Raw genomic sequence first — 27,610 nt, 5'->3', positions numbered from 1 at the left:
GAGCTTTTAATGCCCTACATCCCAACACGTAATCTTCGCTCTGCTGATGCCGGTCTTTTAGCTGTTCCGGTAACAAATCTAAAAACAATGGGTGATAGGGCATTCTCTTTAGTCGCCCCAAAGTTATGGAACTCCTTGCCTTCCGAAATAAGATTTGCACCATCTTTGAAAAGGTTTAAAACATCCCTTAAAACTTATTATTTTACGGAAGCATTTGGGTAAAGGTGCTATTAGTGGTTGTTAATGAGATGTATCTTATGGTTTTACTCTGTCTTGATATTTAATTATTTTTTAATTTTTGTTGTTTTTAGGTTTGTAATCTTGTGTGAAATATTTTGTATTGTGTGATCATGCCTCTTTATGTAAAGCGCTCTGAGAATTAACTTTTAAAAGCGCTATACAAAATAAAGTTATTATTATTATTATTATTCCAGATGGGTATGACTTTCTTTCTTCTGCAGAACAAAAAGAACGATTTTTAGAAGAATATCTCAGCTCTGTTGGTCGTCACAATTGAAGTGAATGCTGGCCAGAACTTTGAATCTCCAAAAATAACAAAGTGCAGCATAAAAGTAATCCATACGATTTCAGTGGTTAAATCCATGCCTTCTGAAGCGATATGCCAGTTGTGTGCGAAAAACAGATAAATATTTAAGACCTTTTTTACTATACAGTAAATCTTCACTTTTGGCCAGCCCCTACCAGTAGGTGGCGATATGCATGAAGAATGTGGAAGTGAAAGTGAAAGCGGAGATTTATAATATAAACCTACCTAAATATTCATGTGTCCCTTCATCTAGGTTTAACCTCTGGAATTGTATGGATTACTTTTATGCTGATTTTGATTTTGAGCATCCTCTGGAGGCAGCATTTTAAAGCATCATAGGCATGGTCCCGACTACAGACTGTTCCAAAAGGTAGGTATCTTAATTATGCTGTCTCCTAAGGTATTTTGTTTTGGCCAAATTCTAAGGTAGCGTTGTATGTATCCTTCACCGTGTAGGCATTCCCAGAATGCACCGTGATGAGCTCAGTGGAAAAATAAATCCAAGATGGCGGAAGAAAAGAGAGAAATTGGGATTACTGAAAAGTATTGATAAATAACAGTTAAATATGACACAAAACCAACCATTTTACCCAAAATGTGTGTGTACGGCACGTATTTACGCTTATTATAGGACCGCATTGTTTCTCTTGCATCACCTGTTTTGAAATCAGTTGCAAGTCGAGTGTCCTTTGCGTTGTGCATCAGGAGCTCTATTTGAAAGATGTGCGGAGCTGATGCCTCTGTAGGGTGTTCAAAATCAGTCTCTTATGAGGCATCATTTCAGTAAGGATGCTGACATAGAAGACAGCTGCCTATGTAGGCAGGAGACCGCGAGGCAGCTCACTAAGTTTTGGAACCGACACTTTATGTGATTTTTGGATATTCAATGTTCTGGTCACCATTGCATTGTATGAACAAACAGAGCTGAGATATTCTTCTAAAAATAATAATTTGTGTTCTGCAGAAGAACGTAAGTCATATATACATCTGGGATAGTGTGAGGGTTAATAAATGATGAGATCATTTAAATTTTTGGGTGAACTATCCCTTTAACAGGGGAGTAAAAGTGAAAAGGTTGATTTTATGTTATCACAAATCACATTTTCAGAAATCTCTGAGACTTTTCTCTGGATTTACAGTGAGTTCATGCGGTCCCTCATCAGCAAGATGGATTTCAGATCGCTGGAAATGAAGCTTTGCAAAGCCAAGGTTTGTTTTTAATCAAAACTAATAATATGAATTGTCATTTCTTAAACCATATTAAAGGGGTAGGTACTCACCCTCTTGTCATTCCAAACACATATGACTTTCTTCTGTATAACACAAGAGGAGATGTTAGGCAGAATGTTTGCCTCTATCACCATTAACTTTTGATGTATGGATAAAAATAGCAGTGTCAATTCTGCAGAATTTCTCTTCTCGTTTTCCGCAGAAGAAAGAATGTCATATGGATTTGGAAAGACATTAGGTTAAGTAAACAGCAACAACAAAAAAGAGCATCTGTCAAACTCAATAGTATACTGTTCCTAATCATTTTTAAGTTTTGTCCCTCTCTCTCCCTCAAAATCATTTTTCCCCTCTCTCTCTCTCTCTCTCTCTCTCTCTCTCTCTCTCTCTCTCTCTCTCTCTCTCTCTCTCTCTCTCTCTCTCTCAGTGGGAACTAATTACAGTGAAATAGAGACCATAAAACACTTTAAAGGCCAACTCATATGCTGGCTTAGTAAAACTATCTGTTTCCGACAAGCACCTTGAATGTTCATTGAGATGGAGAGTAAAGTAAAAAAAAGAGAAACAGGGTTTTCTCTCATTTCCCCTTCAGCCTTCCCCCTCTCTCGTATTCATGGATTATAAAGCAGTAATCTCATTAAAGTGGCCGGCAGTATACATCCAGTGCAGCATGCTCTGTAATCAGGCAAAGACATACTGCTCATCTCAGATAAAGCAGAGGTATAAGGTGGCCATTCAGTAGCAAGAACCGACCAGACCCATTGAAAAAGGCCTATGAAAAGCTTGGAGACTTAAAAAGTTTATGGCTGGGGCTGCATGGGGAAACTAAGCCCTTGCCTGTTCTTGGGGTTAGGTGAAGAGGGGAGGCTAATTACCAAGTGAGCTGGGGCTAAATTGTTATTGAGGGAGAGGAGAGAAGAGTAGACACTTTTTACCAGGGGATTACAGGTCACACACACATATACCTCAGATGCTTTTAACTGTGCAAACAGGTGTGCTTACAGAAGAGTAGGAAAAGGCTGCTGTAACTCGAGCCTCGTTACATGTGTGAACGGAGCACACGCATTCAGGCGCACACACATAAACACACAGGTTACACCAACATCAATTGCTCTGGTGGTCAATTGCAGTGGGCTCTGCTGCTGTGTACTTTCATGAAGGATGCTTTTGTGTCTGCCAACAAGAATGCATAGTAATGTAAATGTACTGTAGTGCTGGTTTCAAAATGAACTGTCATTTCTGCGGCAGTGTGTAATCAAACAGAATTGCAAAAATAATCAGTATTTTCAACTAGATCCCAAAAACCACCCCTTATCTTCCATTGGTCAAACAAAAAAAATAGTCCTGCCCCAAACTCACAGTATTTGTCGACCCAATATTGGTTTGTTGGGCTGGACATCCGCTCATACAAACATAGGAATGTCTTGATGACACCACAGAGCCACAGTGTAACACGTTCATGTTAAACCTCCTTCAAATTACTTACTTATGTTAGCTGACTCTGCATATTAAGTTGGAATACGAGAGAGAATTTTAGCATAAAAAATATACACATTTGTTTTAAGAATCTGCCATTGAAAAACACTTCATGATTTACCAATATTCAGAATATAGGCACACCAACACTCTGAGAACTACCAAAAATCAGCTCATTCAAAAAATCCTACAATGCAAGAAACCCGCATTTACATTAGATATGAAATCATCGGGTTATTCTCTGGGTTAGTCTTGCCTTAGACCCTTTCAAGGCAAGTCAGTCCACTCGGCAGCCATCTTTGGAACGTTCTCGGGCAGGATGGGCAGCTTTATTTTGCTATGTAAATAATCGGCAAGTGCAGCTACTTGAATGGGGAAGGACTGAAATCTCCAAAACGATTGGATCAAAGAACAAATTTCATATCAGCAGTAAAATCTGACAACAATTGTATCATAAATTGTGCTTCTTTGCCTCAGATTACGAATAAAAACCTGCTATTTTCCCATTTTGTCTACCTAATGCACATGCACATTCTCAAGATTATATATCTGTTGGTCATATCAATTTCTCCCATTCATTTTAATAAAAGTGGCCCATCTCTGATCTAACGCACAACACTTGCACACATTGAGTAAGCCATTAAGAACATTGGTAAAGGTGTTTACATGCAACACAAAATTGGCTTAGTGAGCAAAAATCTACCTATATTGAATGCTTTCTGCTTAAACCATTTATGACCTTACCCTGATAAAGGAACACTGTTTAAGGCATTAACATGACCTTACATGTGTTGTAGGCTCATTAAGCACAATCGGTGTGAGATTGTGCCTGTAACCGCATTCAGTGTCTATTGTGGTTAGGCACATTTTTAACATCATGACATCCAAAATATTCATCTTGAAATCTTGAGACAAATCGCTGGTAGTTTGGTTTACATCATTATGCATTTCGAACATACTTAATTGTCACAAAAATGGGCATTAAATTACACATGACATGTTTGGGACAAACAAGAGTCTGCATGTTTGTTCTGCAGAACTTGTTCTTGTTCTTGCTGGAGGCCCAGGCAGGAGGCACTGTGGCACATCAGGGCTGTATAGAGGCAGAGCAGCTCCTAGTGGAGCTCAAAGCAGGGGGCATCAGGCCGGAGCACGAGGAGTCGGTGAGACGGGAGCTCCGCAACCTTCGCTCTCTTGACCTTCTTGACTTCCTCGCTCACCTGCCTCTCTTCATTCTCATCCACAACTCGGTTATCGCCAACCCCTTTGACGACTCAAGCAACCTGTGACGGCATCATCAAGAATTATTTCCACAGATGATCAGGTGATATCAACTCCTGTGCAACAACATCAAGGGCTAAACGGAGTTGCATTACCAAGCTTAATAAAAATCTCATATTAAATCACTGTCTTAAAATGATACTTTTTTTAAGTGTTCTTTCAGCATACTTGTCCAAAACCACACAAATATTGCAGGACGCCTAAGCACTCAATACAGTACAGGGGTCCACCGCAAGCATCTCGACAATAAAATATGGGACAACAGGTGTCCTGTTTGGGCCATCTTCATTTTGGCCAAAATAATGTCATTCAAACTGACAAAACATGAGAGCAGATTTCTATGAGCTCACCCTACTTTATAAAAAATAGTGGTGAGATTTCATTTACAGCACACAGTTGCAGCAGTGGCGTGAGCAGTCACAGCCAAACATCAGTAGAGTGGAGAAGAGTGCTGTCTGTGGTACTGAAATACTGTTTGTTCTGCACTCTCCAGGACTTCACTTATGCTACTCATTTTTTCAAGCAGGCTAGAGCAGCGGTTCCCCATTGGTGGGTCGCAACTTCGCAAGAGTGGTTCTGGAAAGCAGTGGAAAACAATGCTAAATACAAATAATTAAATACAAGTAACCACACAATTGTGCAAGGTAAGGATGGCAAAATAAATGGGTTTGCCCATTTTTAAAGAGAGAATAAAATGCTTGACTTTTGTTGTTGACGTCAAAGGCTGCATACACTTTATGGTATTGTAACGTCAAACCAGGACAGTGTGAGATATGTAATTGCAAGCTGTATGGTAAACAACCATCAGTCCATAACTGATGATAGTTACCCTCCGAGTCCCACAAAACTCAGCAGGACTCAGTAGGGGAAAGGGGACAGAAAGCTTTGACAAGCATAGAAAGCACTGTCACATTCAGACATAACAAAATAAGAAAGAGGAGCGAGGTAGAGAGAAAAACAGAGACCAACCGGTTTCATTTAGCCTAATGGCTACAGTCCTCAGCTAGGAGATTGGACAGTCATGAAAAGCTGCCTGGGCACTTATGAGGAAGTGAGTGCCGTCTAACAAGCTGCATCTTTGGCATTTACAAAGTCTGATGAAGAAGTTGAGAGGCAGGGATGGCAGCACTTTCAAAAAGAATGAAAAGGAGGCTGAAGAGGAGTGATAACAAGAAGTAGGCTACCCAAGAATTTCAACAGAGCGCACATCAGAGGGGCCCAGATCACTAATCAGTGTAGGTTACAGGCTGCTGCTCCTTCTTTATTTAGGCGTGGAATAATGAGCAGGCAACATTCTGCCACAAAGGGATGGACACACGGATGGGAACGAACAGAAAGACTTGCACTGTAAAGCCAACTACATTGCTCACTGCCGTTTCCTTGGACACTGTTCAGATTGTGCATGAAAGGAGCATAGTTTAAGAGAATTCGAGTCTTGTATTTTCAGGTTTGACAACCCAAAGCACACAACAAATGAATGTGCAAAGTTCAGACAGATCATGTGTTAAAATGTCCATTGTTGCCCATGTTCATTTGTGAAAACCCCATATAAACGTAGAAGTTTTCAGTATCTTTGTTAAGCCAAAAACCTCAAAAATCACATCTACAATGTCACTTGATTAAACAACAAATTGGCCTAGCAAGATCCTTGACCAAACGTATTAAAGGGACCGCACATGCATGGAAAACCCATCTGTGAACATGTGATTTAAGATTTTGTGAAGGAATCTTTCACAATCAAGTGGAAAATTTGCTTTATCCACCTCAGGCTTGAATGAAGCCAGAGGCTCTGAATCAGTGATTATTTTAGGCTTTATATCTTGAGCAAAACCAAGCATAGTAGTTATTTTCTAAATGTATTTCACACCAGATAAATCTGAAGCTCAAGCTATTGAAATGTAACTGACAAATGAGTGCAAGCCATTGCGATAAGACGCTGCTTGGTCAAGTGCGGGCCAACGTCTGATGGATAAGCGCCAACAATTGATTTCTCAAGCTTGAGGACAGTTCAAGCCCTTCCAATTTGGATGGTAGTTTAACACGTCATAGAAGTTATTTACCTGGTCGCAATAGTTCAACATCAGTTGAACAGTATTCTCCCCAAAGACCCCAACTAAGTAATAGAAACACTTTTGTCAATTGATACGCTGAGCTACACTTACAGTTTTTGCTCTGAACAATGCCCGCGTGGTACTTTCGTCTGGGACTTTTTTTGTTCTTCGTAAACACCTGCCTCTTGTGTAGAGCAGCACTCGCTTCCAGACGGACGCTGTGTTTTTAAAGGGACAGTTGTTGAGTGCGTGTCGCGCGCTGCTGTCAGAAAGGCACACGCGCCTTTAGCCGACTCCACTCGAGCGCCACACACGCACAGAGTCATTCAATTCATTACAGCAGGCACGCGCCCGCCCCGCGCGCTCACACACTAACTTCTGTCTACCTGTCAAACCACAGAACTGATTTTCTGTCTTAACTAAATTACAAAGTAGTTTTTTTTACAATCAGGTTTGCATTTGTAGGCATTAGGATAAATTATGAAAAGGGAAAAATCCAGTTGCATCTAATTTGGAGAAGTTGGAGCTGACTTAATCACATTTATTAATGCATAGTAATAATAATAATTATTATATTTAAAATATGAATAATAATAATCATTATTTTTATTATAATACATATTATTATTATAAATGTGTAGAACGTAGAGTTTCACAAGATGGCTTTTATTAATTGTCGCTTAAATAAAATCATATATTCGCCCTTTTCCCTCGTTTTGGCAATATGATTGGTTCTTCAGTAACAAAGTTCTGGTTGGGCTAAATCTAGAAAGAAAGAAAAACATTATGTTTTCAAACTCTTTTTGTCAATGATTTGTCCTCTCTCTCTCTCTCTCTCTCTCTCTCTCTCTCTCTCTCTCTCTCTCTCTCTCTCTCTCTCTCTCTCTCTCTCTCTCTCTCTCTGTGGGGAAGTGTTTTTTTAAACAAGTATAAGCTTATTTTCCAAATGGGGTGTTCACTAAATTGCCATTCATTAGAAGCGCAGACTATGAATCTGTCCAGTATGCTGGTCACGTCCCCTCCTGCCTGACAGCAGACTGTCGAGGGTGAGCAGGCTTATCACTTTTGTTCATAAAAAAAGTCAAACAAAACTCAATGCTTGGCTGTTACAGGTTTGCTTTCAGTAACCTATAATCAGCAATATAATATAGGCCTATCCGTCACAAACCAAACTCGAGACAACAGAAATATTTTAGAAATATTTATTATGAGACTAAAGTATAGAAAATATGGAGATAAGGCATTTTCCCTATTTACTGAGATATGCAAACCCCAGCAATGTAAAGGCAAAATTGAACAGGCAGTATGGAGACACAAAACACCGCCGTTGTGCTCCGTTTGGACAATAGCTGCATAACTTTGATCACGATGAACTCTGAGTCATATTACAAATGCAATTATTATTCCTATTTAATAAGACACGTTGGTGTTGCAATTTAAACTCTTGAGCATTACACACTTGTCTAAAACCTCCACAACCGTAAAGGGAATTGCTGTCATGCATCTGAGACTATACGTCTGAACAAGCGAGAGGTAATGAGCATTTACGCCAGGCTAGATGTCAAAAATATATATATACATTATTAAAATGCTTGTGTACAAAACATCTATAAATATCTTACATACAAAAATAGCTTAATATGTTTAAAAAAAAAAACATGTTTTTATACAAATAGAACTTCATATAATAACATTCGCCACGTTGGAAGCATATTAGAGTTACATGTGTGAGGGGTCGGTTCGAACAGGGCAAACCTTCTTTGATTAGCCATAGGTAAAGAAAAGCACTTATTGTTGTTGTATATATGCCACAGTGTCGTGGACCGTCTTTTAAAAAATAGATTTCTTGGGCGAATGCGCTGGAAAGACAGGACGTCCCACGATGCCAGGGATGCCGTCTTCCCTTTAAGTCCTTTGGCTCTTTGACTGCACTCGGGGCCGGTGGCTGTCGGTTTGCCGGTTTATATGGGCCATCTCTGAGTGTGGATTCGAGACTGTCCGAACCGGATTGCAGCGCAAACGCAGTGCTTTGTGTTCATGGAGGACGGGGTCATCCGAGTGCCTCCCAATCGAGTGCTGCGATTTTTAAGTTTCCTGTAAAGAGAATAAGCAATAAAGATTAGATTATTGCACATGCATGCGTAACAATCATAACAGCAATGACGATATGCGCACGGCAATGAAGACGCACCTTTAACTGATGTTCAAAACCAGTTGGTGAAGTCCAAGAGCTCTTGTTCTTCTGGACTTAGTGGGTCGTAGGAACCCTCGTCCGAGGAGTAAGAGGACACTGGCGAACCAGCCATAGAGTTCATGTCATTAGAGTAGTTCTGGGAGATGGTGGGTGACAGGACGCCCGACTGGAACGCCGCGCTCACCGCGTCATGCTCATCCAGAAGCTGCTGGAGCGCACGTATGTACTCCACGGCCGAGCGCAGCGTCTCCACTTTGCTCATCTTCTTGTTCGCTGCGCCGTTGGGAACGTGTTCGCGCAGAGTGGCAAAGCCGTTGTTCACCAGTTTCACCCGGTTACGTTCTCGCTCGTTGCGCCGGGCCACTGCGTGCGGCTGCTGCTGGGGCAAACTGTACCCGAAGCCCGCGAAGTTAAGCCTCCTCTTGCACCGGAGCAGCTCCGGAGAGGACGAGCGATGCCTCTTCGCCTGCTTGGACGCGGACTTGTTGCTGCACTGGCTGTCGGTTGGACTCAGCTGGATGCTCTGGGAAGCGGCGGCGAAAAAGCAGGCAGGTGGCATGAACTGCTGATGGTTAACGCTTATTTCCATCTTGGCAGTGATGTCCATTTCCCGAGAAAGGAACTCAGAAAAGTGCACGATTCCACACACACACAAAGTTTTCTTTGGACTGTTCAGTGGCCGTGCGTCTTGCTCGTGGCGTTCACGTGTGGCTCGCTCCTGCCGTTTTGAATGGGCAGTGGTGCTCTGGACTCCAGCCTCTGAGTTGGGAGATGGAAACAGCGCGGCCTTTTCAATACAGTGGCTCCCCGACCACGCCCCCTCTCCCTGCTGCATTCATCTCGCGCTGAGATGCGGTTGCGATGCGTACGCCGGGCGCGTGCCGCTCCTGCCGCCGAGTAAACAACTTCTCATAAAGAATGACTAGAGGTGTTTTTCGGTTATGACAAGAGTTTTTTGGAGAACAAAACACACACACACTCTCAACTTCAAACTGGGCCACAATGATGGCCTCCCGTAAAATGTAACCATGGCACGTTTCAATTAGTCTCGCGCGGTCACTTTAAAAACTTTCAAAAAAGTCATTCAATTTGAGCTGATTAGTTATTTAAAAACACGGAAAATACATGGGAAATAACATAGAAATTATGTTATCGGTGACACTGAACCATATTTGAAGCTAAAAAGACAACATGATATGATCACATTGATCAAAAAGATAAACATTGCAATGAATTTCAGTTATCACAATTTAAATCGTGCAATTTGTATATTAAGTCTCTTCGATATAGATAATCTTCGAAGTACATAGGCTATCTGTATAGCCTATAGTACTGTAGCCTATATATACAGTAGACAGACAGACAGACAGATAGATAGATAGATAGATAGATAGATAGATAGATAGATAGATAGATAGATAGATAGATAGATAGATAGATAGATAGATAGATAGATAGATAGATAGATAGATAGATAGATAGATAGATAGATAGATGGGCTCTTATAGCCTTCTGTTCTTAACATAACTTATATATAGCCTACATAACAACCTGCAGGTTCTGCAAAACAATAAATCAATTTACATGCAGCACTTTGCTTTTATTGTACAGTACACAGGTGCATAGTTGAGTCCTGAATTCACTCGGTAGCAGTGAAACACTTGTCACTCTGGTGGCACAAAGACCGCTGTTTTTGTGCGATAACTGCTGTCTGGCGTCAGTTATATTGTTAACACGTTACAGCCATTTAATATTGCTCCATCTGAGGAATCTTTGTCCTGCCAAGACGAATTCGGGCTCTCATTATTGGAAATCATCACAGTTGGAGAGGCGGAACGGATGGGATGGGTTATATTGCGGTCGCGCCGCGCTCTTTTGCGCGTGATTCGTTACACTGTATTCACACTGTGTTCTTACAGTACACGTGACACAGTATCTCTCTCGATTAATTTTGTGTCTGTCATAGATGATGATAATGGAACAGTGCATTCGCGACGGGCAAACACCAACCAAGTTTGTTTGAAAGACTTTGCCTGCACCATGCAGTTTTGTGTGTGTGCGATGCATGTGGAGTGGGGAGGGGGCAATAAATTGTGTAATTTCTCTTAGTTGGCTGAGGCATTCAAGATCAGGCCAGCATTCAAGCAGCCCCCTCCAACTGTCTTTTCTCTCCCTCTCTCTTTTCCCCTTCTCCCTTTTTTTCTGGCGCAACAAGGGCGTTTCGAAAAGAAGCGTGGGTTCTATTCACTCGGGCTGGGACTCTCTGAAACATATCCACCTTGCTCTGTCAGTGCATTTGCAGCGTCCAATTAGCGTTTTGTAAGCCCTTCTTTCTTTCATGATACTCTAGTCTCGGGGAAGGTTCCAGTCATTCTCGAGTGTATAATAATGCCATCTGGGCGTCCGAACTTTTATTGAAACACCTCTGTCTGCCTTACAACTAGAGTGCAAAATAATAAGGCAAAAAAAAAAAAAAAAAAAAACTTAGTCAAAACTTTAAAAACAACTTTAATGTACGGGATTACATTTTAATTTGTTAGCTGTTAAAACTACATTGTAAAGTTGGTTTGTGTGTGTGTGTGTGTGTGTGTGTGTGTGTGTGTGTGTGTGTGTGTGTGTGTGTGTGTGTGTGTGTGAGATCGAGGCTGATGGTTCAATTACTTTTCATTGGTGTTCTTTCGGAACAAGTGTGTAGCGTTTGTGCTATTGTAGAAACCCTGTTTTTGAACATTTGTGGATAAGAGCGTGTTGACCCAGACAAGACGGTGGTATAGCCTACTTTTATCTTCATATTAGGTTACATGTATTGTGAACGAACCAAACACTGATGCACTTGTGCACTTTCTTCACGACCCCGCAATGAAATAGGCCTACATTTCTACTTTTTACGTGCAACATAAACATAATCCCATTACAAATAATTAGTTGCTGTAATCTTGTTACTTAATTAGTCAAAATATTACATTTTAATTTCTTGTAATTAGATTACTGACTCAATTTATTTAATTCTAAGTACATACTAGGGTTACACATTTCTAAAATTATATTATTTATGACTGAACGTGCAACAATGAACAAGAAGGAAATAACACTCAAAAAATAATTTTAAGACTCATGCATTTCAATTTTATAACAAGATTCCATCAAATTGAATAGAGTAATCTTTAATAAAATAAAATAAAAATCTAAATATTTTGTTTATTTAATTTTGTTGAACACTGCACAATTTCATTTGATGGAAATTTGTATGAAATTGAAATGTGTAACTCTTAAAAGTAGGTTCTAAAATCAAATTAAATACAAAATATCTTCATTTTGTTGTCTTAATTGTGCTGAGAAGTGTTTTAGATAGTAACTTAAAAGTAATTAGTAATGTGATTAGCCTGTAAAGTATTCTGATACAATTTTAGAACATTTATTATTAAATTGTATTGGATTACTTTTTGATACCCAGCTCTTCATATTAGCCGATATTAATGAAAATTACAAGCAGCGATACAAAATAATTTCACACAAAATACATGTACATCAGATTTATACAGTTTTGTTTTTATGTATAAAATTTAGGAACATTAATATAAAGTGTTATATATTTTCCTTGAACGCATGAACTCACACTTCATTGTGTTATAAGAAACCTGAAAGCCCAAACAAATTTGGCTTAATTTGTTTTTTAAAGACATTTATTCTGTTTTATTTACTGTAGTTTGAATATGTGTGCTTACACTGTGCCTTGATGCTGATTTGTGATCAGATTTCTATACAGAGTGAGTCTACTGTATCTTAAACTTACTCTACCTTAGCACATGCACAGCTATTAAAAAGGTGTCCAGATGTGCTACAAAGTTCATGCAAAAATAAATAAATAAATAATATAAAATGTTTTGTCTTCTCTATTTTCCTGTGCGAAAACATGATTTTTGGCTCTCCCAATGCACAGCTTCATGCAAACTTATATTTCAAGTGTAGTGTAATCAGCTTTAAATCATGATCTCCAAGTAACCGCTGATGTCAAAATGTAAAGTGGAAAAGGAGTGACATTTTGGTCTATTCTAACTCAAAATCGACTGTATTGCTTTAGAAGACAGACTAAACCACTGGAGTCTTATGGATTACTTTTATACTAACTTTATGTGCTTTTTAGAGCTTCAAAGTTTTTAGTCACATTCACTTGAATTGTATGGACCTATAGAGCTGAGACATTCTTCACATAATGTGATCAGAAGAAAGTCATACACATCTGAGATGGCATGAGGGTGAGTAAACGAGAGAATTTTCATTTCTGATTGAACTATCCCTTTAATAATTTCGACGAGACGTCATCAAAAGTTGATGTTTGAATCCTAAACCGATGATGTTTTTTCTATCGGAGTAAGGAAGTTGTTTGGTTCTACTGCCATCTAGCGGTCATCGTTAGTATGAGCACGTGTGCCAGGCAAAACAAAAGTTAAAAGATGTATCTGTTGAAAGTTGTTGTTTTTGCTTCCAATTCTTTATTATTTATTGAACTGAATGCACACAAAAATGCCTCTGTTTGTAAAACTGCAATATTTTCGACGGCTGACGTCGAACATTTGCTCACCTGGCGCCATCGTTTGGTCATCGAACTTCAACACGTGGATGCGGACGACGCGATAAGGGATTAATTCCCCTGCCTTTTTTTTTTTTTTTTTTTTTGTCATTCCAATTTTATCTCTCATAATTCTTAAAACTAGTTTTCATCGTTTTTTATTATTAATTATCAAGATAATTTCACAAGCGTATTAAATAATCATCCATATAAGAAGACACACAAAAGAGCAACGTAATCGTTATGAAATCCTGACTTTGAACTCCATCCTCACTCGTAACCCCGCTAAAATCTATCCCCCTGGACAACACAAACCAGATGTCTCTCAACATCCCAGGGGTTACAGGCAACTCGTCGCGTGACAGGCACACGGGACGCTCAGGGGGTGTGGTGTCACGTGGTGCATTTAAAGTGCTGGAGTTTTGTATGGGTTGCACAAAGTGGACAAGCATCCAGCACAACGACATCACCTGAGGACTGAAGCAAGAATGGACGCAGGTCTCAAAAAGATCAACGGCGAACACGAGAGAAAGGTGACTCATTCTCAATTTTTTGAAATATATATTATAATTATCATTATATTGTTATACATAATTCTTCTACAACATCTGAGACAACAAGAATAAAGATTTGTGTACTAACAGGTTGACTGGTTTTAATTTAGAATTTAGTTTTAGTTATGTAAGAGTAAATTAGGGGCATTCTGTGCATATGACAATGCAGGACATTTTTGCCTATTATTGTCACACCTGACTGGAAAAGTCTATATAGACCACACAACGAAGGCACGCTTTGTACCATCAATATAAGACTACATTAAATAGGGGTTTACTCTAGTTGCTTTATAGATTAAATTAGTCGAAAATATGTATCTGATGCTGTCAAATTATTAAGTTATTGACAAAGATTGCTGATTGTTTTACTTTCTTTTTACTTTTTAATTTGTTTCATTATATAATTTGGATGCTCATGGGGGGTATTGTATATTATATTTTTTATATTTTTACCTTTAAAGCGTATTATAGCTGATTATGTCCAGTGAGAGTTATGATATTGACACTTTAAATCACAGGAATGTGAGTGTGACTTTGGTCATGATTTTTAAAGTCCCTCTGCATGCGACACACACACACACACACACACACACGTTGGTGTGTTGGCTACTCTCCATAGGCATAATAATTTTTATACTGTACAAACTATAGATCCTATCCCCTAACCCTAAACCTTCACAACCCTCACATTTTTAGATTTAGATAGATTAGTATGTTTTTATTTGAATTGCGATTTGAATTATGGGGACACTAGAAATATCCTCATTAAACCACATTTATAGCACAATACCTTGTAATTACCAGTTTGTAACCTACATTTGTTTATTTGTAAACCACCTAAACCCGCACTCACACACACATGCTTGAATCCCAGATGTGCTTGACTTTCTTTCTTCTGCTGAACACAAATGAAGATTTTTAGATGAATATCTCAGCTCTGTATGTCTATACCAGAACTTTGAAGCTCCAAAAAGCATATAAAGGCAGTATAAAAGTAATCAGAGGTTTAATCCATGTCTTCAGAAGCGATATGATAGGTGTGGGTGAAAAACAGATCAATATAAATTCCCAATCTTGCATATTGCCATCTATTAGGCAGGGAAAATTTCTATTTATAGCAAAAAAAAGACTTAAATATTGATCTGGGATGGCATGAGAGTGAGAAAATGATGAGAGAATTTTCATTTTAAAATAAACTATCCCTTTAAGTCATTTGAGTAATGGGGATATATGAGGTGTCCTCATAACCCCCATTTATAGCTTAATACCCTCGTAATTAACAGTGTGTAACCTAAAAAAAGTGTCTTTGTAAATCATATATGCCAGAACATACACACAAAAACGTTTAGCTTTACATGAATTCCCTTGGTGGGCATCTCCTTTTTGAAGCAACAGAAAGAAATGTGAGTCTTGACAGTTACGCCTCGGTTGTTCAGCTTTGCTACTGTTGGATCTTAAAAATCAAATGTGGTGTTTGGGTTCACATGAAGAGGAGAGCCATTTCAGGTCCTTTGGAAAAATGGGAAAAGATAAACTAATGTTGAACATTTTAGGAATCATAGAAAATGAGGTGAACAAATATTCAATAAAACATTTAAAAATGCCCGAAAATGTGGGCTCAAGGATTTTGTTTTACGATACAGTGGTTCTCCTTGAATCCAAAATGCATAAATTCCACATTGTTGATGATTGCGTGTTTTTGCATTTAAGTCATTCTCTGTTTGTTTGACAGGGCTCGTTGACCTCCTCCTACCTGGAAGTACCAACAAACAAATCAGGAGTGTTGTCTTGCATCTTCTCCCTGAAGGAAGAGGTTGGCGCACTCGTAAAGGCTCTCAAACTGTTTGAGGTAAGTGTATTGAGTGTGTAAATACATTTTGTATGAAAAAATCTGTAATATATATAATCTTTTCCTTACAGGTGTAAGATGTCCTCAATTCTGATTTAGCTTATAGCAAAATGTAAAGGTCAAGGGCAGCAGGAATGTCATTAGACATTAGAAACACAACAGCACAACAGGCAGTATTTGTGAGTGATTAGGCAACACTGTGCAGGTGATGTAAGGTTTTGTTTGCAGATTAGGTTAGTCTAAGGTTAGTTAAGTTGGTAACCTTCCCTCAGCTAAAGAAAATATTGACCATACTACCCAGTGATATGTTAAACTGTATGTCACCTATGTAAATACTATAGAGTCAAATTTACAATGACGTGCTCCTAATGGAAGATTCCAGCAGAGGTGTTAATGAATGATGGCCTACAGGTCACGTCAAAGTAACTCTGATCAAAACTTTGAGACCAAGTGCTTCAGCAGAATCATCCACACTTTTTATGAGACATCAGTGCAGTAATGCTGAGTTGAGCAGACACCTCTGGCCTCTCAGCCTGTAACAGGAAACATATTCTACCCACATTAACTTTGATCTTTTTTGTAATATAGTCCTTGTATAAGTTCAGTAGATATAAATGCAATAGCAAAAATGTAGAAAAATGGTAAATAAAAGTACAAAAAATATTATACTGAACTGTCGGTGATCAGTTCACACTGTATTACATTTATTATATAAATGTAAACCTACATTGGAAAAGCAGAATTGTGTGCTCTCACAATTAGATCATTCAGTTTTAGTGAGAAGAAATGAGATTACTCACATTGTTAATTGTGAATTTGAGACTCATTAGAGTTAATCTGCATGTGTTTGTGGATTGGTCAATTCCAGATTGGCCGATTCTTTAAAGGTTAAAAGTAAACACTGTTTAAGGGGCACTTTGGTCCATATTGTTCTGTTTTTAGGATAAAATCTCAGATGATAGAACAACCATAAACCTCCTGTTAAAATATCACAACATACAAACACAAATAGTCAAACACACACACATACTCGTTCTTGAAATAATGCCAATGATTTCTTGAAAATTCCTCCCCAGTTATATAAAAGTTCAGTATTTCTTGTTTTGGCACAATGTTGACTTTTTGTGTTCTTGTTTTGGGACCATGTTGACTTTTCTGTGTACAACATGCAATGAAATGTGATCCAACGCAAATGGATTCACTTAGTGAGAGCAAGAAATCATGACTAGATTATTCAGATAATTTATTACAAAACTACATCCTGCATTTTGTGTACTATTATATCCTTCCCTTTTGTGCAAACACACCCGCTGCTTTATACAACTCAAAAAACAATTTAATGAGCCTGGACGTTACACTGTGTTTTTCTGGTGCTCTTGTGCAAATCAATAATGGGTATGTTCCAAACACATACCCCCTGGTGCCACTATAAAGATAAAAGCTTGGTCGCTGGGTTCTGATTGGTCACTCTGTACCACCCTACTCCACCCCTTAAAACACCCCCTTACTCCTCCCCTCCATATTCACACTGGATACCCCTTACACACAAATCCTTCCAGAGACTTCCATCTTTCCTAATTGTAACCCAATCCAGATCAATTTGCTTGAGAAGATGCTTCTGTAAAACATCAAACTTATAACAACTATAATGGCTGGATAACTCTTTATTCTGAATTTGTGTAGTTGACACATCATTTTATTTATATAAAATATAAGTTTTCTTTTTCTTTTTTAGTTTTAGTTTTATTTCATATGAATGTATAAAAGAAAGTGTATATTTTTGGTACCATGTTATTTTTTCTTTACATGAATACCATTTTTAATAATAGTTTTGGCTTTACTAATTCATTTCAAATGGTGCTCTGGTGTGGCAAATTAATTTTTTGAAATATGACATACTGTATACAAATATTCCATTTACTCTCTCAATTAATATGAGCTCATAAAATCTGCTTGCAAATAATTAAAAAAGAAATACCGAAATGCTGTTTACATAAAAGGGTTTTATATGGTATTTATATTGATAGGTTTACCATGTCATCCCATAGGACATTTATACAAATGCCTAAAAGTATTTCATGTCAACTACTCATTTACCATCCAGCGTAGACAACAAATCTTACTAGGTATATGAAATTAATTAATAACTTCATAAAATAGATTCAAAGCACAAACCTCTCATTAAGCATCACCATTTGTTGCAGATAGTATTCAAAAACTCATACAAGAGTTAAGCAATGATTGACAGAATAGACTAGCACGTTATTAATGACCCAAAGGTTAATGGGGGCTTTGCAGCAGTATAAAAACACAGACAGACACCTGAAGAACAGTGAAGGAGAGGATAAAAACAAACACTCAGAATGAACCCGTTGACACTGACCCAGCACTGGGGGGAAAAAGAAACCAAAAATTACAAACATGTAGAAAAATATTGCAGCAGTTCTGTCTGTGTTGTTTTGTAAGTGGTAAAAAAATCCATATGGATTCAATCAGTACCAACTGGAATGGGAGGAAATAAAATGCAATGAAAAAGGACTGGAGAGGTTGTAAACTCTAAACCCACCTCCTCTACGGGCCTATGGCAGGCAGCAATGGGTGTCCTCCCTCTGCTTGTGTAAAATTACATAAATACAAACACATTTAGGCTTAAACAAGCATCTACATCTCAGGAAAACTCCCTCTCTCGTATTTGACAAAGAAAAAGCTGCACATGTCAATTTCAGTTGCAAAAAGTGTGTGTGTGTGTGTGTGTGTGTGTGTGTGTGTGTGTGTGTGTGTGTGTGTGTGTAATCAGTTCAATTACTGATGCAGTACAATTATATGTTTTACTGGCAGGTTATTAGGAACAGTAAAGGCCACACAAAATGCTCTGCATCATGTCATGTAAATGTTGCATCTTAAACATTTTGCTTTTAGTGTGGATAAAATACTTTTTTTAAGATTTAAAAAAATTTGTTTGGGTTATAAACCCTCATAAATTAACAGACAGATAGTCAGATAGATAGATAGACAGGCAGGCGGGCGGGCGGGCGGACGGACGGACGGATGGATGGATGAAATGATTGTTCCTTGGTTAGACTTGAGAGCCACCTTGTGGTCAATTAGACTAAATCATATTTGAATATGATTGTGAGAGTTCACTTTTAAGTCATATTTACACACCTGGTTTCTGTTGGGAGTATTAAGCCACTTAAACCTGTGACTGTCAAAATGTTCAATTAAGTGTACTTAAACAGCAATTTTAAATTGCAATAAAAAGCCAAGTTAAGGGTAAATAAATATAACTTTAATTATGTAAATATGAAGTAACATACTCATCAGCAGTATGCTAATATTAATAGACATATTCAGAAATAATTCAAAATGCCATGATAAAGATTAAAGGTAAAGACTGCTACATAAGAGTTTGTTTATGATGTTTTCTTTTAGTTGATTTCCCAGTATAGATTTGGGCCCTTCCGTCCTAAGTTTTCTTCTTTTGTTGTGTGTATTTTACAGGAGAAAGGCATTAACCTGACCCACATTGAGTCCCGTCCATCACGCAAGAATAAATTGGAATATGAGTTCTTCATCAGTGTGGATCCGGCTTCCTCAAATGTTCTTGACGAAGTTGTGGATGGTCTGCGCAAACAGATCAGTGGCCAAGTGCATGAGCTGTCTCGCAACAAACAGAAAGACACAGGTGAAACAAAAAGTGGGGTGGCAGTCTAAAGAAAGAAAGACAGAAAAAAGAAAGACAGAAAGAAAGAAAGACTGCTGAAAAATAACACACAGCTTAAACCAGCATGTTTTCTGGTCTTAGATGGCTTAAGCTGATCTTCAGTAAGTAGACTCCCACACTGGTCAAGCTGGTCTTCTTCAGACTTTCAAGATATATCGGTGTCAGGGATCAACAGAAGAGAGTGCAAATGAGGGCAAGAATATGATATGGTATAGAATGTGTAGAACAAAAACCTTGTGTACAGAAATAGAACTGATGTCGTAATCGCCAATAAATGTCACTATGGAGATGGATGGCGCAGACCCTTGATTTCAGCCCCTCTTATTGGTTGTTTCCAGAATCACATTAGTTTGCTGAAATGTCTTGTGTCTCTCCGAAGCGCATTTAACAAATTCAGCAAGTCAGTTTAGCAGGGTGGGGGGCAAAGTTCAACAGACTGACAGACCAACAGCCCCATCACAATTCCACCCTCTATACAATAAGAAAAACAGAGCAGGGGACATTTATAGATATTTATGGCCTATGAGAAAAACCAGTCTGGGTCTTCAGCAGTCCTCAATTCTAGGCCTTTTGTTCTGATGCCCTCTGGCAGGAGCTCGCTGTTAAACTCTCTGTCATGATGGCTGAACCCCCAAAGAGTTTAACTGTCATAAATCTAGAAGATACACCGCCCTGGTTGATGTAGTGTGAGATATAGCCTCATAGCCTGGACTGTGTTGTCACCCCCTGGCTCATTCTCCACACAACACTTTCTGTTTACTGTCATCACATTTATCTCTATTAGCACACAAGTGCTAGCAGCCACCACATCGATATTAGCAAGTTCCTCACATATCCGGAACTTCATTAATCTCATTTTTTTAAAACTGATTTCCAACTTCAAGTTTCGAAGCCACGTCAACACTAATCGATTTTGTTACATTTCCGCCTCTCATTCTCACTGGAACAGCATTTCCTACACTGAAAAAGAAAACTTTCGAATACTTTCTCCACAACCGCATACTTTGGAAAGCAATGACGTTTGTCTACTACAAAAGGGAGGTTTCAAACTTATGTGATTAATGTGGATGTGGCCTTAAATTAGTCTTAATGGTAAACATTTTTGTGAATTCTATGCTCCAAATAAAATGTGATTATTATTATTTTATGTAATAAGTGCTGTGAACTATAAGAAGTTAGATTTTAACAGAAAGGTTAAAAGGGTATTTTCATCAATGTTAGGACAGGGCAGGACATGCTCATTGATAGCAATTTCTGTTGAGCACATTTTTTTTGCTGTTACATTAATCATTTTGTGCTTCATATATATATATATATATAGGTATGGTTTCTAATTATGTTTTACAAAAATTGTGTTTGTTTTTCAGCTCAACAAATTCAAAATACTGTCTATTTCCTCCTTGTTCATTGTCGCACACAAATCATTTGTCTCTTTACAATAACTTGTTAGAAGGCTATATTTTATTTCTCATAATATTATTGTTATATTTATATTATTTCAGAAATCTGTAATCCAAGTAATGTACTTAAAAGTAATTGAAACATTAATTGAAAGTCAGTAACTGTAATCTGATTACAGGAATTAATAAAAAGTAATGTTACACTACTTTTTTTACTTAAAAAGTTATTGGATTACAGTAACTAACCAATTAGTAGCTAACTAATAACAACTTACTTTGTAATCTGATTACAACCTACATTGGTGACAGTTGTGTGCATTTACAGAAAATAAACCAACCCTGAGAAATATTTACTGGAGTAAAAGTCTGACAATTAGCCTGGTCTCGGCTAATAGTCAGACACATTTTCAAATTGTAGATCCAAAAGCATTAGACAGTTGCTATATGTGAATAAAAATAAATGAATGATTCAGTCATTAACCAAAAATATTCTGCTGTCCTTCTCTCTTGCTTTTTGGTGTCAAAAGTTCCATGGTTCCCCAATGACATCCAGGACTTGGATCGCTTTGCCAACCAGATTCTCAGTTATGGTTCCGAGCTGGATGCAGACCATCCTGTAAGGCACTACGTTTGTGTGTGTGTGTGTGTGTGTGTGTGTGTGTGTGTGTGTGTGTGTTCCATGCATCTTTCTGAAGTTACTGTACGTGTAAGAGGGGGTTAGTGGCGAGAGAGGAGTGAGTGAAAGAGTGAGAAAGAACTATCATTTTTATTTAAAAACATGCTTGTGTGGGTGTACAAGAGTGTTTTGAAAGATGCAAAGTTTGTCCATGTGATGCTAAAAACCGATGGATCTGCATCACTCTGTATTCTAATGGAAACGGGCAGGGGCCCTCAAATTGATGTCATCGCTTTAATTGAGCCCCTGTAATTATAAATAATTGCCCCTTTCCAGCCGTCATTAAACTGAAATGCATTCATCATGAGCAGCAAACACTCTACAAAGGCTTCATTTGAATTAGTCTGTGCTCCATGGGACTGAGTAACACTGTCAAAGGCTACTGAGAGATCAGACCTAGTAGATCTACTTTATGATCACAGATCACACACTGTAACATCACTCTCTTGTGGCTTTCATTCACAGGGCTTTACAGACCTGGTGTACCGAGCCAGGAGAAAGGAATTTGCTGACATTGCCTACAACTACAGACAGTAACTATTTTGCCCATGTGCTTCCCTCTTTATATCACCCCTCTTTCAACCTCCTCACTTTCCCAAAGTGAGTCTCTAGCTCTTTCCCTGTTTTTTTATTTTTGTTTCTTTGTGTGCTTTCTATGGAAAATTACCCTGCCTAACAAAAGGAGTAAATTACAGGGTCCCAGCGCAGTCCAAAGTGCCGGTAGCTTTGTCATCATAATGGAGATGCATTATTCACACAGCCACTACAAAGGGCATGAGCGTTGAATGCTACGCCCCCTGAGGAAGCTCACATTTACATACACGCTCAATCAATAAGAACACCCCTTATCTCTCTGTAACTTACACTCACACAGATATGACATACTTTATGAGCTACAGTGCATGCTCAGTGCACTTAAACAGCCCTGGGTTCTGTGCTAATTTGAAGTACAAATATTTTAGTAATCTTTGGTCAAGCCATTTTCAGTACTGATGAATGAAACTTTAAAGGAATGTTCTGGGTGTAATACAAGTTAAGCTCAATCGACAGCATTTGTGGCATAATGTTGATTACCACTAAATACATTTCGACTGTGTTGCGCTGTAACCCAGATTTTTTACAAGTCGAATGTATTTTTGTGCCACAAATGCTGTCAATTGACCTTAACTTATTATTGAACCTGGAATATTCATTTTGACTTCCCCTCTTAAGTACATTTATAAAATATATTAAAATGAAAAACTTTGCACGTACTTCCAGAATTAAGAAATTGTATTTGCCTATTCATTTGTGTACAATTTGTCATTTTTAATGTTTAAAATTAAACATGACTGGAAAGCACACCTATGTCAGGGTAGCAGAGTGACGGTTTCAGACATGAAATCATATTTAATGTTTTTACATCACGATCTGACAATAAACTTTATTAGATGTCATTGCCAAACTGTTTCGAATTGAAGTATGTAAAAATAAACAATGTTTTCAAAACAGCTTTCTGACTACACGCCTCATCTGCCAATAACCCTGCCTCCAACTAACGCCATTGGTTGAGTACAGTTGTTGGGGCGGGTCTAAGCTGGTTGCCCTAAACAAACACAGGAATTATTATAGTGCCACAGAGATAGTGTGTACTGTTTTCGTGAAAATGTATCTATAAATGGCTTACTAATCTTTGTCTCTGCATGTTAAACTGGGATAGGAAAAAAAGTGACATTTCAGCTTTAAGAATTGCTTTTTGAATTTTTTGATTACATTAACTGCTAGCTAATTTTTAGTATTATTAAGTCCAGAGATTATCCAAGTTCTTCTTCAAAAAGTTAAAAATTGTCATCACCATCGCACGCCATTACCATCACACACAAAATCAAAAATCACACATTATACCAAAATCCACTAGAGCATTAGTCAAGGCCATGATCAGATATATATTCTTGGACATGTGATTAATTTTTAACATACATGATATTTATTTTGACCAACATTCATTTTTCAAGAAGTAATCAAAATTGAAAAATCTTCCATAAATGATAATAAAATAGTTATATATGTATACATAGTTTCTTGAAAATAATCCCTTATCTTAAGCATCTCTGTCCTCTCCTCTCATAGTGGACAGCCTATTCCTCATGTGGAATACACCACTGAAGAGAAGACCACATGGGGAACGGTTTTCAAAGAGTTGAAGACTTTGTACCCCACACACGCCTGCCGTGAACACAACCGTGTTTTCCCACTGCTGGAGAAATACTGTGGGTACCGTGACGACAACATCCCACAGCTAGAGGTCATCTCACGCTACCTGCAGTGTAAGATCAATCAGTAGAGCTGCTTCAGAGTAATCAACATGCAGTGAAAGCCAAATTACATTGTTTTTTATACTTCAACAGGGCAAATAAATGCACGCAAAATTGCAGTGCAGTCAAAGAAATCATTATGAAAATCATTGCAGTTTACATTCAAGAAAGATCACAAAATAACACTGAAAAAAAAAGTACTAAAATATGTAGTGTTTGTGCTTAAATCCTGATTTACAGTGGATTCTGTTGGTGGATGTGGGGAAACATTGCACACTTTTTCTCATGCTGCCTAAGTCATAGAGATATTACTAAGTGCCTTATAGCCTATAGCCTTTTGTATTTTAATACACTTGCAAACTAACTCATCCTTTTCTGCTTTTCTCAGCATGCACAGGTTTCCGGCTGCGCCCTGTGGCTGGTCTCCTCTCCTCTCGGGACTTCTTGGCTGGTCTCGCCTTCCGAGTGTTTCACTCTACCCAGTACATACGCCACAGCTCCAAGCCCATGTACACACCTGAGCCGTGAGTACACATATAGGCATTTCATAGTCTATATAGATTCAATATGATAACAGGAAATTCCTCTCTGTCACATTGGCAATAATATAATAACAATCGATTCAGGTAATAACACAATGGTTAAAGCATGTATTTGTTTTCCATCAGGGACATCTGCCATGAGCTGCTGGGACACGTCCCATTGTTTGCTGACCCAAGTTTTGCCCAATTCTCACAGGTTTGATACCCATACATGTTTGCTACATTAGTGCAAGTTGCAAATATATCTGAGGAATAGGATGCAGCAGTGGTTCATTTCCAATGCGTATTTATCTGTGATGTAATGTCCAAATGTGATGACATTTTCTGTCATTGTCTGATCAGGAAATTGGACTTGCTTCCTTGGGCGCCCCTGATGAATTCATTGAGAAGCTGGCTACAGTGAGTATATCTTTAGGTTACAATTAGACATCTTCTCAAATGTTGGAAGAATTAGATGAAGTGGCAATTCTCAGTTGAATTTAATTGAAGGTAATATGTTTTTGTTTTTTCAGGTCTACTGGTTCACCGTGGAATTCGGTCTGTGCAAGCAAGGAAATGAAGTAAAAGCGTACGGAGCCGGCCTGCTCTCATCTTTTGGAGAACTCCAGGTGCGTATGTGTAAGAGAGACACAACAAGGTGCCTCCTGCTTAATATAGTCCTTCCGGTTCCCTTCCCTGGGCTCTAATATAGAGGCTTACACAACACAGTGTTCACTGTGAACATTCAGACTGTGGGTTAGTAGCCTGACTGTGTAAATATTAGCAGTGGGGAAGTAGTTCATTGGGGAAGGAGGGACAGGGAGACACAAGCATGTTACTAAGTTACATCAGACACTTATGCACATAAGAATGTCCATGGTGGGAAAGCAGATTGAAAATATGTTTATTATATTTAATATGCTAAATTTGTTGTATTTAAAATGTGCTATTTCTGGCTTGTAGTACTCTTTGACAGACAAACCAAAACTCCAGCCCTTTGAGCCAGAGAGCACGTGCCTGCAGAAGTATCCCATCACAGAGTTCCAGCCAGTTTACTTTGTGGCTGAGAGTTTTGAGGATGCCAAAGAAAAAGTCAGGTAAAGTGATTGAAATTTAAGCATCACACAAACCCACCTTACCCCAACCAACCCTCTGTATTTTCCAATGATGTAATTGCATGCTTTCTTTTTGTTATAGGAGATTTGCAGCCACCATTCCCAAACCTTTTTCAGTGCACTACAATGCATACACACAGAGCATTGAGGTGTTGGACAACACACAGCAGCTGAAAAACCTGGCCGACAGCATCAGTGGTGTGTCTTCTGTTATATTATATTATTATTATATTATTATATGTATCAGTTAAACTGAGGTTCCCCCATAATAATAAGATCAAGACTTATTTATTATTTTATGTGTGTGTGTGCGCGCGCGTGTGTGTGTGTGTGTGTTTGTGTGTGTGTGTGTGTGTGTTTTTTTAATAGGAAAAAAAATACCTTGGATAGAAAAATTCTGCACCAAAATTGAAGATGAATTATTTTTGTATTATTTTTAAAATAAAGGAATATTCTGGGTTTGATACAAATTAAGCACAATCGATAACATTTGTGGCATAATGTTGAGTACAACCACAACAACAACAAAAAATAAGAAGCAAATATTTTGGGGTTACAGTGAGGCATTTTCAATTGAATGGGACCAATCCGTAAACTTAAAAATTCTTGCTGTTTCAAATGTATCACTACAAGACATAAACAATATGCATGTTATCATGATTTTAATTTGATAAAAACTCTTACTAACCTTTTCTGTGTGACGTTATATCCAATTTTACAACTCTTTTGCCATGACAACATTAGACTGTAATCACTAAAACCCCAAAAACACAGTAAAAAGGACAATTTTAAACAACTTCACAGCTCAAATAATCACACGTTTTAACAGAAGAATTCATATAAGTGCTTTAATAAAATGATTAGCTTCACATTTCTGCCTTAAACCCACCAAAAAAACTGGCCCCCATTTACTTCCATTGTAAGTGCCTCCATTTTTATTTTTTTCCTTTTTTTTAGAGAATAGGATGTACAAGTTGTCACAAATGCGTCGATTGAGCTTAACTTACTGAACCCAGAATATTCCTCTAAAAATTGCTCATTGTTCAAAATAACAAGCCACACAGAGAGTTCGTTTATTAAAGAGCATAGATTAAAAATTGTGCAAGAATCACGATGTTGATTTAGGCCTTGTGTCTCTTTTCTTTTTCTTTTTTTTTTTCAGGTGAGATGTCAGTCCTTTGCAATGCCTTAAGGAAGATGCAGTGAAGATGGAGAATTTTACTATTTTAGAGGAAGTTCTGGAATGTCAAATGTACTTTACAAAAGCTTAAGCAGCTATACGGTTTTGCTTTTTAGGCCTATATCATCACTTTTAGTTGTACTAATCATATTGTGCTAGAGAGAATACTAACCTCTTAAATTAGTCATTATGTATTCCATGTAGGACATTTGTATAGCCTAATTTAGCAAGTCCAAATAATGACCGCGTATTTAACTGAAATATAACGAAATATTACGAACAAAATAGCTGTGCAATAAAATGGCTTTTAAATCCCAAAAATGTGCTTTAAGCATTATGAGGCAGGTTGGTTGCATTATTTGTTATTTGATATATTATTAGCTATGTTTTTTTCTCAGTCTCTGGATCGATTAAGAGTAAAGAAATAAAGATTGCTTACCGTCGAACTTTTGCTTCAGCTGCTGCTGCTTCTTATCGCACAATGTTCCTTCATAATCACGGGATCATTTCCCAAGCACGCGCAATCCATGAAATCACAAGAACAAGGGCTTGATGAGCGGCCACCATGAAATTAGGAGATTCATTTGGGGGATTAATCATTTCTCGAGTAAAATGTATTTGATTTAAAACATCGTTAAGCTCCAAATTAAAATGGAAATGTAATAATGCAGTAGTTTAACTGGCTACTTGCAAAACATAGCAAAATATGTTTTATTAACGCTTCACTGTGAACGCAATTCTGCAGCCTGAAAATATTATTTGTCGGTGGCTGTTTTAAAGACATAAGACATTTAATTGAAATGTTATGCATGCATTGTTATGATATATTTCAAGTTATCAATAAAGTTATTATTATTGTTGGTGGTTTTGTGTCCATTTATTGCAGCTGATCTTATTTGCAATTTAGTAAACAGCACGCGCACAGTTTGGTTCAGTACCTTGGAGAGCACC

General features: G+C 38.0%; 3 protein-coding genes across 7 annotated transcripts in view; 2 read left to right on the top strand and 1 right to left on the bottom strand.

The window, feature by feature from the left end:
- LOC127638705 (uncharacterized) overlaps window positions 1–5,137 on the top strand; it is a 75,106-nt gene extending 69,969 nt beyond the window's left edge. For 4 of the 5 annotated variants that reach the window (XM_052120349.1, XM_052120346.1, XM_052120345.1 and 1 more), the window contains 2 exons: window positions 1,687–1,756; window positions 4,288–5,137. In XM_052120349.1, coding sequence (XP_051976309.1) covers window positions 1,687–1,756; window positions 4,288–4,539 — 322 coding nt within the window. In that variant the 3' untranslated portion in view covers window positions 4,540–5,137. The remainder of the gene's footprint in view (window positions 1–1,686; window positions 1,757–4,287) is intronic. The other variant, XM_052120350.1, reaches the window with a different exon arrangement.
- A 2,688-nt stretch (window positions 5,138–7,825) lies between these two features.
- Window positions 7,826–9,521, bottom strand: LOC127639236 (achaete-scute homolog 1a). Its single transcript, XM_052121147.1, has 2 exons — window positions 8,774–9,521; window positions 7,826–8,676 (listed from the first exon to the last, which is right to left on the bottom strand). The coding sequence occupies exon 1, from the start codon at window positions 9,381–9,383 to the stop codon at window positions 8,787–8,789; it is 597 nt and encodes a 198-aa protein (XP_051977107.1). The 5' UTR covers window positions 9,384–9,521; the 3' UTR covers window positions 7,826–8,676; window positions 8,774–8,786.
- Window positions 9,522–13,681: 4,160 nt separating this feature from the next.
- Window positions 13,682–27,523, top strand: pah (phenylalanine hydroxylase). Its single transcript, XM_052120640.1, has 13 exons — window positions 13,682–13,879; window positions 15,633–15,749; window positions 19,251–19,434; window positions 21,401–21,489; window positions 22,015–22,082; window positions 23,659–23,855; window positions 24,232–24,367; window positions 24,512–24,581; window positions 24,728–24,784; window positions 24,898–24,993; window positions 25,328–25,461; window positions 25,562–25,677; window positions 26,642–27,523. Exons 1-13 carry the CDS (start codon window positions 13,835–13,837, stop codon window positions 26,683–26,685), a joined length of 1,353 nt encoding a protein of 450 aa, XP_051976600.1. The 5' UTR covers window positions 13,682–13,834; the 3' UTR covers window positions 26,686–27,523.
- Window positions 27,524–27,610: the final 87 nt, after the last annotated feature.

Source organism: Xyrauchen texanus, chromosome 47 (genome assembly GCF_025860055.1).
Source record: "Xyrauchen texanus isolate HMW12.3.18 chromosome 47, RBS_HiC_50CHRs, whole genome shotgun sequence".
Taxonomy (NCBI): domain Eukaryota; kingdom Metazoa; phylum Chordata; class Actinopteri; order Cypriniformes; family Catostomidae; genus Xyrauchen; species Xyrauchen texanus.
The sequence above is the reverse complement of the archived record's forward strand: the minus strand, read 5'-3'. Positions and strand labels throughout refer to the sequence as shown.

What these genes read in the sequence shown, in the direction of transcription:
- LOC127639236 (XM_052121147.1), bottom strand. Translation starts at nt 9,383, where the DNA reads ATGGACATCACTGCCAAGATGGAAATAAGCGTTAACCATCAGCAGTTC.
- pah (XM_052120640.1), top strand. Translation starts at nt 13,835, where the DNA reads ATGGACGCAGGTCTCAAAAAGATCAACGGCGAACACGAGAGAAAG. An exon ending in AGGCTCTCAAACTGTTTGAG is followed by an intron (nt 15,750 to 19,250) that starts GTAAGTGTATTG and finishes TGTATTTTACAG; the next exon opens with GAGAAAGGCATTAACCTGAC. An exon ending in CATCTTTTGGAGAACTCCAG is followed by an intron (nt 24,994 to 25,327) that starts GTGCGTATGTGT and finishes TCTGGCTTGTAG; the next exon opens with TACTCTTTGACAGACAAACC.